At 38.3% G+C, this 15,664-nt stretch overlaps 1 protein-coding gene across 1 annotated transcript in view; it reads left to right on the top strand.

Moving 5' to 3' along the window:
• Positions 1 to 1,280: 1,280 nt before the first annotated feature.
• Positions 1,281 to 15,664, top strand: part of LOC111873194 — a 183,155-nt gene continuing 168,771 nt past the window's right edge. Inside the window, exons 1-4 of the mRNA XM_023867708.1 lie at positions 1,281 to 1,306; positions 4,813 to 4,960; positions 5,117 to 5,394; positions 10,718 to 12,885. Of these exons, the coding sequence (XP_023723476.1) occupies positions 1,281 to 1,306; positions 4,813 to 4,960; positions 5,117 to 5,394; positions 10,718 to 12,885 (2,620 nt within the window). The remainder of the gene's footprint in view (positions 1,307 to 4,812; positions 4,961 to 5,116; positions 5,395 to 10,717; positions 12,886 to 15,664) is intronic.

Below are 15,664 nucleotides of genomic sequence, written 5' to 3'. Positions count from 1 at the left end.
GATATTGTCATAATAGTTTCCTTATGTATTGATAATGACCTATGATATTGTCATAATAGTTTCCTTATGTATTGATAATGACCTATGATATTGTCATAATAGTTTCCTTATGTATTGATAATGACCTATGATATTGTCATAATAGTTTCCTTATGTATTGATAATGACCTATGATATTGTCATAATAGTTTCCTTATGTATTGATAATGACCTATGATATTGTCATAATAGTTTCCTTATGTATTGATAATGACCTATGATATTGTCATAATAGTTTCCTTATGTATTGATAATGACCTATGATATTGTCATAATAGTTTCCTTATGTATTGATAATGACCTATGATATTGTCATAATAGTTTCCTTATGTATTGATAATGACCTATGATATTGTCATAATAGTTTCCTTATGTATTGATAATGACCTATGATATTGTCATAATAGTTTCCTTATGTATTGATAATGACCTATGATATTGTCATAATAGTTTCCTTATGTATTGATAATGACCTATGATATTGTCATAATAGTTTCCTTATGTATTGATAATGACCTATGATATTGTCATAATAGTTTCCGCGTGTATTTATAATGTCCTTCTGAAGATGGTCCCTCCGACCGAAACATGTAAAGGATGAAAGATTGAAAAATATACAATATTTATCAGTCACACTGGACGGCGTTAATAATCTTTTATACTATTACTAGTATGACGGACCAGGATGGACCAAGTCAAAAGAAACATCACTTTATTTTTTGACGATATTTTTCTGAAAAGAAACAAGACATGGGAGACGAATGTTACCCATGCAGTGCGATGCATTCATGTCATTCGAAGCTGCGACCCATGTAAGAGATATTTTCGATACATCCAGTTGTTACTGAGTGCATATAAACAGCATTTCCTGTTCTGTAGTGGTATTCCATATTACCGACTTGGATCCAGACCATATCAGGCGGGTATTTCATAAAAGAAATATTCGAAATTACACGTTTCATCTAGGTCCCGTTAATTCAAAGCAAGGCTAACCAGTGCGTGGGCCTACAAGACAGACAGACAGACAGACAGACGATGCTAGCACACGCTTGCGCCTTATTGAGTAACGCTCCTATAAAAGGACAATCTGTTTCATCGGCGTACGTGCATCATACGTGCACGTTCGTTGTCGATATCCCTGCTTATATTCAACGGGTATTTCAGAAAGTGCGTTACAGCGTGTTATTGAAGTGACCTAGAAACATGTACAATATGTTTTGAACTGATGAATTCGCTGAGGCATGCGTGATGAAGACAAGGAGAACTGGTATTTGCTTACTGTTGTGAAAAGTGTTACAGTGTTTCATCTGGCGAGATGGATGAATTTGCCTTGTCGCTTTACCCTTGTCGAGTTCAACGTGGAAGATAAATATTATTTGGTCTGTGTTGCAGTTTATTATATGATTGTAACAGATTTTTATAAGAGACATTTTCTTGAATCGTTACAATATACAACATAAGAATGGAGAATGAATTCCATCACGTGCAATAAAGTTTAATATGAATAATGCCTTTAAATATTTCGGTCTGTATCTGGTCGCCTTCTGCTGATGGCCGATACTGGCCGATACTGGCCGAAACATGTAAACAATATATTGATATTAAAAATTTTTGCACGCCATGGAACTTATTCTTAATTCTTACGAATGTAACGAGGCCGTGATAATGACGTGTGGGGCATCAAATCAATTGAGAAGTTGAACAAAATAATGGAAGCACCAAGAAATTGACGAATAGAATTTGTTTTGTGTTGGCTACATTGAAAGAATTTTAGTTGGCGACATTGAAAATTCTTCTTTCACTCTGTAGTGCTCTTGTCAGCGCATTAGTGATTGTGTTGAGTGACAGTCCATGTGAGAGAATTGGAAAATTGAGACTTGTCCAATTTTGAAAGATATCGTTGCTGCGCGTTTATCTGGAACATCTCGCATAAGACCTGCCACAATATTAGTTTTATCGATAGCGACACTTTCTAAGGTCATGTCGGCTACGCGAGTCATGGGAAGACAACATCAGCGAAGAGGAACACGGGGCGAAAATTAACATCGACAGAAAGAGATCATCGTACATTGAGAAGGATTGTTTCAAAAATCACACAACTACTCGTACTACAGAAGAGATGAAGGCCATTGTTGATTGGTCATTATCAACCTAAATTTTCGCAATAGCGTAACAACTTGGGGATATTCTGTTACTTTTCTTTAATTATCTCGCTGACTGTAAGGTGTACAAGAAAAGTTTATGGGAAACAGAATGCATGTTTCATTCATCTTCTACAAATTTTGTCCGAAATATATTTTGATTGAATGAATGTGTACAGAAGAACGCTCATGGTACGAGGCTAGAAGCATAGAGGCCTTCGTGTAAAATATGCATCAGAACAGTTGGATCTGATTTGAAATATCTCGAAAATTTTGGTAAGATTCCCCGGTCTCAAATTAAGTCAAAATCTGTTTATCCACAGTGGAGTTCTTTCGTGTGTACACAGGAACGGGGCGAATTTTGTAGGCGTTCAACAGGGCTACTAGCGCATCCAATTGAAGGTAAATGACGTTAAAATATGCCAGTTTATAAACTAATATAATTTTATGTCTCATGTAAAGTATACATTATAGCGGATACAAGGTTTCAGTAAACAAAATAAATATAAATAAGAGGATTATATTTAAATACATTTGTTTAAAGTAAACAAAACTTATCTTTAGTAATGGTTCTTCATTTCGTTCAACATCATGTGCTCTGCATTACAAACATCACATCCATCTAGAAGAAATATCTGGAACACAGAAGCTGTGATTTTATCTGAAGCCTGTTCATGTTTTCTGAAGAACATAATAACATATATTTGATAAAAAATCATGATCCAGCTGAGTTACCAATTAGTCATTACAGTCATGAAAGCATAAACTGAGGTCAAGCTAATTCTTACAATTGAACAGTAGTACCGTGAGTTTTCTGATTCTCGGAGCAGGAAAGTAACAGTAATGAGTTATAAGAACAACGCAAAACAAACGTCCACACGATAAGAAGTACACAGCACATTGTACAGAGAAAAACTCAATTCACGACGCTACATTCAAACAGGAAAGAAGAAACATAAAAATTAAAATCCTAATAAAAACCCAAATATGAATAGAACCGAAAACTTCTAAAAACACAACAACTAACCCCGGAAAATGGACACCACCTACATTACGCGACAAATAACACAGCACAGAATTTTAAGTTTTAACGATGACGCTTTTAAAACAATTGAAAGTCTTTTCAGAATTTTAGTAATAATTTCATGTATTATGATGATTATAATTATTAACACTAATACGGATCCATATTAGGATATTTCTTTAACGTGAGACATATTTAATGAAACCGTCAGAGGGTGTTCCAAAATATGGATCGAAACATGTAGCAGTTATTAAATAAAAACCAATGTAAGTAATTTGATTGGTTTATTTTGCAATATATGTTGTCTTGACGGACAGCGTATCGCAGATAATGACACACAACAAGATGCAAACAATAAAGATAAAATAATAGGTTATTTCAGTGAAGAGTAATCTACAGTGTACCGTTGTTCATAATATTACTATATTATAAATCCCGTTGCATTAATTAATTATTTATTTTTAGTCTTATTAGTGCAGTGTTTCAATGGCTGCGTGTTTATTTTGACATACACATATCACATGCTTTAGTTCATTCATTCCTTATCCTTATCGTTCATTCATTTGTTATCGTTATTAATGCATAATTCGGCCTTACATGGTCATCCTCAGGCACGTAATATAATGTAATATTTCAAAATGTCGCCCTTTTATCGAACGAAGCTCAAATTAAAATTAATTAAAGGTTGAAAGTTACAATTTATAGTGCTGACATTTTTTTACTGGAGCGCAGTTGGTTGAGGCACTATGCTACAAACCGGTAGGTTGCTGGTTCAAGTCCCGATGAAGTCATTGGATTTTTTTCAATTGACCTAATCTTTTCGGCCGCACTATTGCCCTGGGATCGACTCAGCCTCTAACAGATATGAGTACCAGGAATTAATTAAATAATTTTCCTGGGGAGTAAAGCGCGGCCGGCGCGTAAGGCTGACAACATTACCGCCATCTTTGAGCCGATTGTCTAGAAAATGTGGGACCCTCAACGTCTCACAACCCTATGGGCCTTCACGGCCTGGTACAGAGAGAGCTTTTACTTTTTATATTTAAATTTGAAGCGGATGACAATTCCAATTTCTCTCCTCAGAGGATGGAAACTGCAGTGCACTTATTAGCTATGGGCATCCGGTATAGTTCTGATGTTGATCACTCGTGTTTACTGGTTCCGGTGTTCTTTACGATGAATTAAAATGTGCTTTGGATGTTAAATGCGTGATGAGCCCCGTTATGCGTAGATTTCGGTGCAGTTATATTGTTATTGGTCCGTGTTTGTTGGGTGTGGTGTTACTGGTTGATGGGGACGCGCCATAGCTCAAGCGGTTAGTCGCTGACTTCCCACCGCGGCCCAGGTTTGATCTCGGGTCTGGTCAAGTGCTTATGATCACCAAGGAATCATCATGACAGAGAGAGTTCCGTGCGGGAAAAGTGTCACAGCAGTTTATTATCGTGACTTTATGCAAAATCTACGCAGAAAAATGCACAAAAACCGATCTCAGTTGCTCGAGGCTGGGCCGATCATTCTCCATGACAACGCTCTCCCACACATCGGGAATGTCGTAACAGAAAAGCTGCCCCAAAACGGTTGGGAGGTGTTGCCTCATGCTCCTTACAGCCAGGACGTGAGTCCATCAGACTTCGACTTATTCCCAAAGTTCACAAAACCTATGCGAGGCCGTCGTTTTCCCTCTCTGGAAGAGCTTCCTGCTGCAGTCACCCGAGCCATTCGACAGATAAACAAAGATGGTGTCCTGGATGGGATAGTAAAGCTTCCCACACGTTGGGACTCGGTCATTGAGGAGAAGGGGAACTATATTGAAGGACTGTAAAGATATATTAAAATAATAAACATGGACGTAAACAAAAAATTGTGTGCATTATTTCTGAATTGACCTACGTATTTTGCTTCTTTTCTTTAGAAGGAAGACGGAGAGTTTGAGAAACCTGGAGAATTCGCATGGGAAGAGAGGGATTCCTGCAGTGGCTTGGTCATAACTGCTGCACCCGAGGACGTGAGCTGGGACTTCGGGGACAAGAGGACTGATGCTGACAAGACTGAAAGTGTCATTACGGAGGTGAAGACTAATGTGACCCAAGCACCGGAACCAGTTCAAGACTCTGAAGTAGGTCTACAGGAAGATAGAATCTACTGCAACCTGGTGGAACTAACTGAAGATCCTCTGTATGAAAATCAAAGGTAGAAGTTGCTTAATATATTCAGCCTTATGCAGTAGAATACAGCAGATAATTCCCTGTGCATTTCCGAGAATATTTTATTTTATAAGTTTCATTTGAAGCATATTGCCAAAATTGGTCTCTTATTTTCAGAGATGTTCATAAATTATAAACGTTGAAAAGAAGGTAAATAAAGAGATAAAGCTATTTCACTAACAGGCCGTGGAGGTCCATAGAGTTGTGAGAAGTCGAGGCTCCCACTTTTCTACAAAATTGGCTTACGTTGGTGGTGAGGTTGTTAGACATACACGCCGGGGACCCCTTACGCCCAGAAAGAATCTTGGTACTCGTTTATGTTAAAGCTGAATCGAACCCAGGGCCATAGTTCAGCAACCTTCCGGCTTGTAGCATAGTGTCTCAACTAACTATGCCATCGCATTCAAAAAGAAATGGTTAAGAACATATTTGTACATGATAAATTTGAAGTGAATTTAGGTCACATAATGTTTGCTGCTATAGTAAAATATAAGTCACAATTGGCTGGACATGTAGCTCAGAGGGAGAGGAGAATAAATGTGCACAGAATTCTTTCGATAGACACCCTTCAAAGAGTGCCTACTTGAAAATTGAAAGAACGTGGAACGAAAACATTGAGATTAGTCTTAGGGAAATAGGTCGTAGGAATGAGAGGTGCTTGAAAGTGGTTCAGAATCGTTTTTGAGTGGCAGGCTTTGATGCAGAACTTCGAGATATCTAGTACAGGATTAGACAGTAAGCAAGTGCTTTAATCTACTTTTACAGAAGTATGTCGCAAATAATTTCCTGGTTTAATTATTTATCTAACGACAGAGTCCCAACTTCAGGGATTTCGGAACGTCTTGCAACCTCCATAGAATATGATTCGTAAAGTAAATTTGATAAGAGGCCATGTTTTTCCTTCATTTGTCCGAAGATATAATGCCAGCCATTATCAGTCTTACATAGCTTATAATTCGATGTAAGGTATTTTTAATTTATTTAATTTCAAAATATTTTCTCATCCACCTCAATCATGTAGCTTCGAATAACAATATAGATATGAATATTGAAAGATAGAACCTGATAGATAAGATTGGAACTGAGTAATCTACATCGGATTACACACAGTCTCCAGAGCCGCTCTTTGCAACTTTGCATTCTGAATAGTCCCGGCTCTTACAAGCAAGCTTTATGAAATATTAACAATATCAAATAGCAATTATTTATTTATTCTCCTATTTTAAAGGACTTTAAATTTGTCACAATTTTCATTGCAGATTCGCCCCTTCGTCATATTTGTAATTACTGACTTAAACGCAATATTTAATACAGACCTTTTACACGTGTTTATGAACGCAATATTTAATACAGACCGTGTACATGTGTTCATAAACGCAATATATAATGCAGATCTTGTACACGTGTTTATGACCGGTTACATACCAAATTTGACATGTAATGTAATGTAATGTAATGTAATGTAAAAAGTAAAGACAAAGTAAAGCTATCCTTGTAACATGCCGTGAAGGCCCATAGGGTTGTGAGACGTTGAGGGTCCCACATTAGCTAGACAATCGGCTCAAAGATGGCGGTAAGGGTGTCAGCCTTACTTACCGGCCGCGCTTTATTCTCCAGGAAAATTATTTAATTGATTCCTGGCACTCATTTCTGTTAGAGGCTGAGATGATCCCAGGGCCATAGTGCGGCCATAAGGATTAGGCCAATTGAAACAAATCCAGTGACTACATTGGGACTTGAAACCGCGACCTTCCGGTTTGTAGCACAGTGCCTCAACCAGCTACGCTACCGCGTGCTCTAATGTAACATTAGTTTTCGCTTTCAAACCTAGAACTGACCATAGATTTCGCTCAGTCGCCATTAAGTTGTCCTTCAAATTTTCCTTAACAAGAGTTCCATGTTTCTTTCAAAATTTTCAAATTTTCAAATTTCAGGTTTTTTTATTAACTGACTTTAATTTGGCTCCAACCTAACAAGTTCATGCTTCCGACATGCTGGCATTACTGATTACAGGAAATTAAAAAGGAAGAGTTGGGTATGTCTCAATGACAAAATGCCCGTAAGAAATTTCAACAAAATTCGTCCAGCGGTTCTCAAGTTGAAACTTGCAGACAGACAGATAGACACGACCAACAGTACATGCGTTCGTTTCATGCACAACAAGCAAATAACCCATAAAACATCTTTGACCTCTTTTAAGTTATTGTCCTAGTAATCTGAGAGAATAGAACAGACAGGAATAAGCATGAAAACCTTTACCTCCGTTACCTGTATTGAACTCTGGTAATGCTTGCTACCATTCGGTCTTCTCGTCTGCTGTCCAAAAACATAAAAATTAGAATCTACAAAATTATAATTTTGCCTGTGATTCTGTATGGTTGTGAAACTTGGTCTCTGACATTAAGGGAGGAACATAGACTGAGGGTGTTTCAGAACAGGGTGTTGAGGAGAATATTTGGACAAAAGAGGGATGAAGTGACCCGAGGTTGGAGAAAACTACACAATGAGGAGTTCCATAACTTGTACTCTTCTCCAAGTATAATGAGAATGATCAAGTCAAGGAGGATGAGGTGGGCAGGGCATGTAGCACTAATGGGGAGAAGAGGAATGCATACAGGATAATGGTGGGAAAGCCAGAAGGAAAGAGACCTCANACCTCTGTGACTTTTAAGGTGCGTCCACATTACTCGTGCTCGTACTCGCCAGGCTTGTGCTCGTCGGGAGATTCGTCTGGCTTTTACTTATGCTCGTAAATCTTTGTCCACACTACTTCAGTTCAGCCTTCGGCGCGTGAGGATCCATATATTTACTCGTAGTGTGTATAGGCTGTAGTCGTATTTTAATTTATTGTCTATAGTTTTTAAATTTAAAATTTGCTTGTCTCGTGACTTGTCATATCGTCCACATTACTCGCGAGCATAGCGAGTCACACGAGCACGAGCAACACGAGTAATGTGGACGCGCCTTTACAGAAGGAGAATTGTGTGTTTGTATGGAAGGAGAGGAATATCTATGTATCCTTTCTCGGTGTTCGACATGGGTGATCACTTTCATGTATATAAGAATCAACGCCCTTTTCGACATCTTAAATAACGTATATCCGAAAGCACTAAACGAAATCAAGCAAAGGGAAGGAAGAGGTACAGTTTATCTAACCACAGTTGGTACTGTATACATTTATATCTGAGAGTAAATATAAAGAGATAAAGTTGTCTCTGTGCTTAACTAATTAAGCACTACACCATGAAGACGTATGGGGGAGTGGATGTATAGATCCACATTTTCTTGACCTCGGCACTAGCTGGAGGTAAGTGGTCAGCTACAGGCCCCGGCCGCTTTACTCCCTAGGAAATAGCCCCCGATACCCATTGGATAGGATGTTGAGTGGGCCCCAGAGCTGTCGAGGGAAAATAACGTCCAGATTGCGAAGGATTTGGAAATCCATAATAGTGGTTATTGCGTACCTCTTACACACATTTCGCTTGTTGCCTTATCTCAAATACGCCTGCGCATTTGACTGACTTTTCATGCATGCGGGAACATGATGTTTTGGCCTGAATTCTTTCATAAAGCTATAGGACGGAAAGTACATCAAGTAACGGCTAAATATGTTTGATGGTAGGAATTTCAAAGAAGAGTGTAGAAACGTGACTGTTATTTCCGACCACGGTTAATGATATGCACTGTTACTTCCTGCGCATTATTAACTACTTTCTGAACCGTGAAAATATAGTCTCCCATGAAGAAAGGAACAGGCACATTTTCTGAATAAAGTATATAATGTGAAAGCTGTGAATATTTATGGGGATGTTGCTGTATATAACTTCGTTTCACTATACATTAATTTGTCTAAGATCGTTCGGGTGACCGCATAAAAATCGCGTTGAGAGACGACGTAATTGGACCAGCAAACCATGAAATTTTAAAAAAGTGTGACGCATTGCGTGCACCCAGTGTTCTGACTAGCATACATAGAATATTGTGATCTTTAGTGTTAAAAGTGAAAACGCATAATGAGTACATGTTAACAATTGAAGTGTTAAGGAACACGCGTGATGACAGTCTGGCATACAATACGGGTTTACAGTTGAACCTGTCCTTAATATACCAAGACTTACAGTCGCTTTCACTGAATTTTGAAAGTTCTTATTACTTTTAAATCCAAACTGAATAATAAAGTAGTAGTTTTTGGCCTTTTTTAAAATCATTTAATCGGATAAAATTATTAATAGGTTTCTCATAAGGATAGAAATGATATTTATGTTTCATGTTTAATTCTGGTTCATTCAATGCCGTTTTTTTAAGTAACAAGGTTCTATAACGTCGATTTTGAATAATTTACTGAGAACGATATAGAAATAAGAAGTCGTGGCCTGTTATAATGGCCGATTCTAGCTGTTACCTGGAAGGAATACAGAAAAACATGGAAATTCGCAAGAGAAAACAGCTGGTCCATGGGCCAGATCCGGTTCCGAAACGTCTGCTAACCAATGAGAATAACTTTACGTTTTCATCTAGCATTATACTTTGTGAAGACAATTACAGGCAGTGATAGTTATAAGTCTCTCATTACCTACTTTAACTGAACTATAAAATTATCGATGCCTTGTAATTTTTCTTCTTTTTTTCATGTTTTAAAATATTAAGCATATTCATGTCTGCACTGCCATCAATTTCTCTTTCAAGCATTCCATTGTTCTGCCTGTTACTCCTTGTCTTGTAATTCATTACTATCTTTGACCACCTGAATCTCAACCGAATCAGTGTAATTATTGATAACTATTTTTTAACGTATATGTAGTTGCATACAAAGACGACGTTTTTGTATAAAGTATTTTGCCACCTTCTGCATGAATAATTCGAGTTTCAATCCTCCCCCACCCCAAACATCCTGGTCTAATAACTTGACCGCCCTCAACAGTTCATCAGATTTAGAGTTCATTGAATTTCTATTTCCGTTCAATATATAATCATCATCATCATCAGTAAACTGTCAAGACGACAGGTCCACAGTCTCTTTCAAAACAATTCCTCCACTTAATGCGATCTAGAGCTTTCTCCTTCAAATGATAATATCCTCTTCTGTCCCCAAGGTCATCCAGCATCTTCTTACGTCTTCTTCCTCGTCTTCTTGTCACTTCTAATATATAAAATATGAATAACATGAATATATTGAATTTGTATTGTTGGGTAATTTTGCAACTAATGTAAGCATTTTTAAGATACAATATTAGAAGTCCCTCTTATGTTACCCGTAAGTCATAGATTACGATGTACTGGTATAAAACCTTCGTTTCTTTAATTTCCAGATCTCAAGATGTTGGAAAAGAACACCTGTACGAAAATGCCAAGTATGAGGAACCATTGTATGAGAATTGCTCGGCATCTGTAAGCGAAGACAAGGAGCATATTTACGAACATGTCTCTTATCAGAGTCCAGTAAATATCTTCTTGGGTTTGCTCCAAAGTGAAACTGAAACAATCAGTCCAGACCCAAATATATACGAAGTTCCTCCAGGAGCAATCTTCAATACAAATCTCGTCAGCATCGACGAATCAGACGCAAGAAAACTGAAACCTCCAGAAGGCTTCCAAGACTACGAGAATATCTGCTGGAACCCACAGACAGAATTCGACGAAGAGATTTTTACCCTTCCAGTTGAAGTGATATACTCGACAGTCGTGAAACCTAAACGCAAGAAGTGCAGACCGCACGTCTCTGTCATACTGCGTGAAGAGGGAAATGCATCTTTTCATAGTGTGAAAGGAACAAACGACGAGATGAGTGGTGTCACAGACGTCGATATGAATAATAAGAATGGGTTTTCTGGGGCTGGAAATGCGGGCAGTCATATTCAGAATACAAATTGCAATGCTTCCAGCGAACAGGATTCAAATCATACTCAAATCTCTTGCAATGACGCTTCCTCGAAAAGTAGCGCAATCAATCACAAAGCAAATGGTACGGGCGTGTCCTTTGAAGATATGTCTAGCGACAATATAACATCTTGCGAAGACAAAAAGAACAATACTACAATAGATAATTGCATAACTTCACATGAAGATAATTCAGTCGACACTAAAGTTAACAATTGTGTTGGTCCATCTCAATACGCCCCGATCAAAGCAAATGATAATTTATTGAATTCCTTCGAAGTAGATAAAGCCGGAGTTCCTGAATGTTTGGATAAAATGGATCATATGATCGATAATAGCGTAGCTTCTTGTGGAAACGATACCGACAACACTAAATTGGACAACTGCATAACTTCTTGTGGAAACGATACAGACAACACTAAGTTGGACAACTGCATAGCTTCTTGTGGATGCAATTTCATCGATATAAAGGTCGATAAGCACACAATTTCTTATGGAGAAACCGAGAAGCTCACTGAAGGTCACAACTGCATAAATTCGTGTAAACCTGAGTCGGTCCATACCAGAGTCGATATTTTCGTAACTTCGTACGAAAACAGTTCAAAAGGTATAGATATCCAGGACCCAACCATGCTTTATGCAGAAAACTCTAATGACACTTCCATAGAGGCCAGTGTGAACAATGCAATAGACAAACGTTTGTCAGCTTGTGAGGACTTTAAGAAGTTTGTTGAAAATGATACAGCCGCAATCACCCGTGGAGACGGTTCAGATAATGATGAGAGTGCAGAAATAAGAAGCTCTTCATCAAACGAGATATCGAGTTCTATTAATGAAATGTTTCCAAAATCGACAGTGATCATAAAGGAAAACACAGGCAATGAATCAGAAACCAAGATTCGTGATATTCCTGATAAAAACTATGAAAATGTAAAAGATGGGGAATTGGAAGAAGCATCGGTCATTGAAATCTCTGAAGACGGTACATGGGAGACAAGAATTCTGCCTTCTACCGAACTTGGACAAGCAAATCAAGAAGATGAGGGTCATAATACTGAAGAACCAGAATTTTTATGTGCAGTTGATCGGTCTGTAGAGACAGTAAAGATGGCGTACGGCTCCCAGTATTACGTGAACTGCCCTGTAGCAAGCGTGAAGCCAATGAGGCACGAGAATGCGCCTGGTGAAGGCGATGATGATACGACTCGTAACATCGGTGCGCAGATCATGAAGAAGTATGAGGAACAGAAGCAAAAACTTCGCGAGAATTTGCCGGACGTCAGCCTTCTCGATGTCGACTCTTCACTGGAAGACATTCAACGTGAGCGTCGACGTATTATTGAGAACCAGGCCGTTCGAGCTAAGAGGATTGACTCCTGGATAAAAAGTGGGAAGCATCCTGGGGAGGTACCTGTTGATTTGCTGGAACTAGAAAACGTGTCGCTAATTGAGGAAAGTAATCTGGATTCGCCTTTGTCAACAATCACGGACTTCATAGTGTCTGTCAGCGATTCAGGTGAAACCACAACGAAATTCAGCGTCCCTTCAGCCGACATGGAAACGTGCATGAGTACCAGTTCAACCAAACTGCCAGCCGAAGGTATGTTCGGAAAATCACTCTAGACATTGCTGTGTTTTGTATCTGCCCTCGATGCCCAGAAAAATTATCTGCTATTAGGCTTTTTCGTTTTTTTTTCATTCTACTGTTTGTTAACAGTATTCCTTTAAACGAAATATTATTGCAAAATTTTTTAGAATTATATGGAAATGCAAAATATTAAGTATTAGGCATCTAGGAAGCCCCAATCGAAATCTGTTTAAATTAGTTCACACTTTAAGCTTTTTCTCATTAGTCTGACCAATTGTCATTTTAAACAATTTGGTTTCCTGTCATTATCTAGGCACAGTATTCGTTTATTTTTATGTGTATTCTTGTGTCATGCGTGAGAAGTGGAGGCAAGTATAAAACGGTTTTTGTATAACGGCCTATGTCAACCAATCATGTGTTCTTTCATGTGACATCAGTGTCTAATTATAAGAAATATGCCTTTTGGTATTCCAACCATACATGATAGTTCATGCTAACTTAGTTTACTTTTAATTAATTCTCCTGCTTCTCTTCTACATCTACTGCTCTTTGAATTTCGGCTCGTTAAAAGTATCCCCCCTCCCAATAACAGTATTTATTAATTTAGTATCTGGCACTGGACGACACATATAACGTGTGAAGATAATCGACCTTCGAGATATTTAATCCCATTTACCTGACAGTCTTCAAATGTTTTAAAAGTTGTATATAAATAAATTCCATAGACAAATTCCTTGGATGCATGCGCGGTAGAAATTGATTGAACTGAGGTATGTTTCTCTACTACTTTCTGTCGACACAAATAGGTGACTTTTTTGTCTACGAACGATTACAACCAAGGTCGATTTATCGCAACTTATCCACATACTTATTTAGAGAGAAGAAGCGAAATAAACACGTCCGGGCCACAATGCCAGGTTTACTACATAAATGTTTCCAAGCTCCAGATGAATAAGGAAATAACCCACTTACCTACAACTTGTACAGTTTTTATATTGTAAGAGGAGATTGAACTCGGGTAATGCTTGCTACCATTCAGTCCAGAACCTTTTGACTTCTCGTCTGCTGTCCAAAAACATAAAAATTAGAATATACAAAACTATAATTTTGCCTGTGGTTCTGTATGGGTGTGAAACATGGTCTCTGACGTTAAGGGAGGAACATAGACTGAGGGTGTTTGAGAACAGGGTGTTGAGGAGAGTATTTGAATCAAAGAGAGATGAAGCGAGAGGAGGTTGGAGAAAACTGCACAATGAGGAGCTTCATAACTTGTACTCTTCTCCAAGTATAATTAGAATGATCAAGTCAAGGAGGATGAGGTGGACAGGTCATGTAGCACGAATACGGGAGGCGAGGAATGCGCATAAGATATTGGTGGAAAGACAGAAGGAAAGAGACCACAGGGAAGACCAAGGCGTAGGGTTGTGGAAAATATTAAAATGGATCTTAGAGAGGTAGGATGGGATGTTATGGATTGGCTTGATCTGACTCAGGATAGAGACCAGTGGATGGCTGTTGTGAACACGGGGAAAATCCTTCGGGTTCCATAAAATGCTGGGAAATTCTTGAGTAGCTGCAGAATTGGCCGCTCGTCCAGAAGGGCTCAGCTCCATGAGTAAGTAAGTAAGTAAGTAAGTAAGTAAGTATAATAATCTCAAGGCCGAAGTTAAATCATTGCGTTGAGAATAGGAAGGCGAGGAGAGGATTAAAAAAAGGAAAAGCTTGCTACAATGCATTTCACGACATTTTAAATCCCATGTCCAATCTATATGCGAGCTAAAGATATGCATAATTATGAGGTTACTTGGAGTTTAAAGGGTTTTGGTGATGGTGTATAATACAAAATTGTTGCTGTTTTTTTTTTACTTTTTCCATCATCCTGTATTCTAGAAAATAGAAGCACAACGTTTCGTAAACTGGATTTGTTTCCATCCTCAAGTGGGGGTGGGAGACACTCAGTTGAGTCCCTTAGAAAGATTGATTGAGTAGGTGTCATATCCCTTCACTTGAGGACGGATACAGTTCTAGTTTCCGAAACATCGTGTTTCCTCTCTTCTAGAGAATGGGACGATGAAAAAATCCAAAAGCTCGGTAATTCTATGAGGTTACCTACTCTACAATAACTTCAACTTTTGTGTCATGCTGCAGGCGAAGAAAGTAGATTAAGGGCACTTGAAATTTCCTGCTTTGTATTCTTTGCCACATATTATTAGGACGATAAAACTAGGGAGGATGAGTTGAGCGGGGCGTGAAGCACGGATAGGGAAACGAATGCGTAGAAAATATTTTACATGTAACCTGACATGAAGAAACCAGTTGTATGACTAACACAAAACGGAATGTAATTTTCTATAGAACTGAGAAAAGTAATATGATGAAAAGATTAGAGTGGTCCTCTGTAGGGTTCAAAGTTGGGCTTTTGTGAAGCGGTGATGAACCTTCCGACTCCGTAGAAGACGAGAAATTCCTTGGTCTGCTAGGTAAGTATCAACATTTCAAGGGTCATCCTTAACATGGACCTGGTTAGTTGACTGATCAGTTTCTTAGTTATGCAAGTTAGTAATTTAATTGTCCAGTCGCACCTTCTTCTCAACATTTCAACATGCAGATTGCAGAACCAGATTTACATGCACGTAATTCTCCTTTCTTTTAGCACATTTTTTGCACCTGACGCATTGCCAATATCTCATACGACTTTGTGTGAAGGCTACAAATGGACTGATGAATATATTCGTGGTCACGGTTACCCATTTAGTTTCACCTACAAAAGCCTCCAATTAGATAAGAGGAA

The sequence above is a fragment of the Cryptotermes secundus genome, unplaced genomic scaffold (assembly GCF_002891405.2).
Source record: "Cryptotermes secundus unplaced genomic scaffold, Csec_1.0 scaffold540, whole genome shotgun sequence".
NCBI classification, from domain to species: Eukaryota; Metazoa; Arthropoda; class Insecta; order Blattodea; family Kalotermitidae; genus Cryptotermes; species Cryptotermes secundus.
This window is presented reverse-complemented; position numbering and strand designations above follow the sequence as displayed.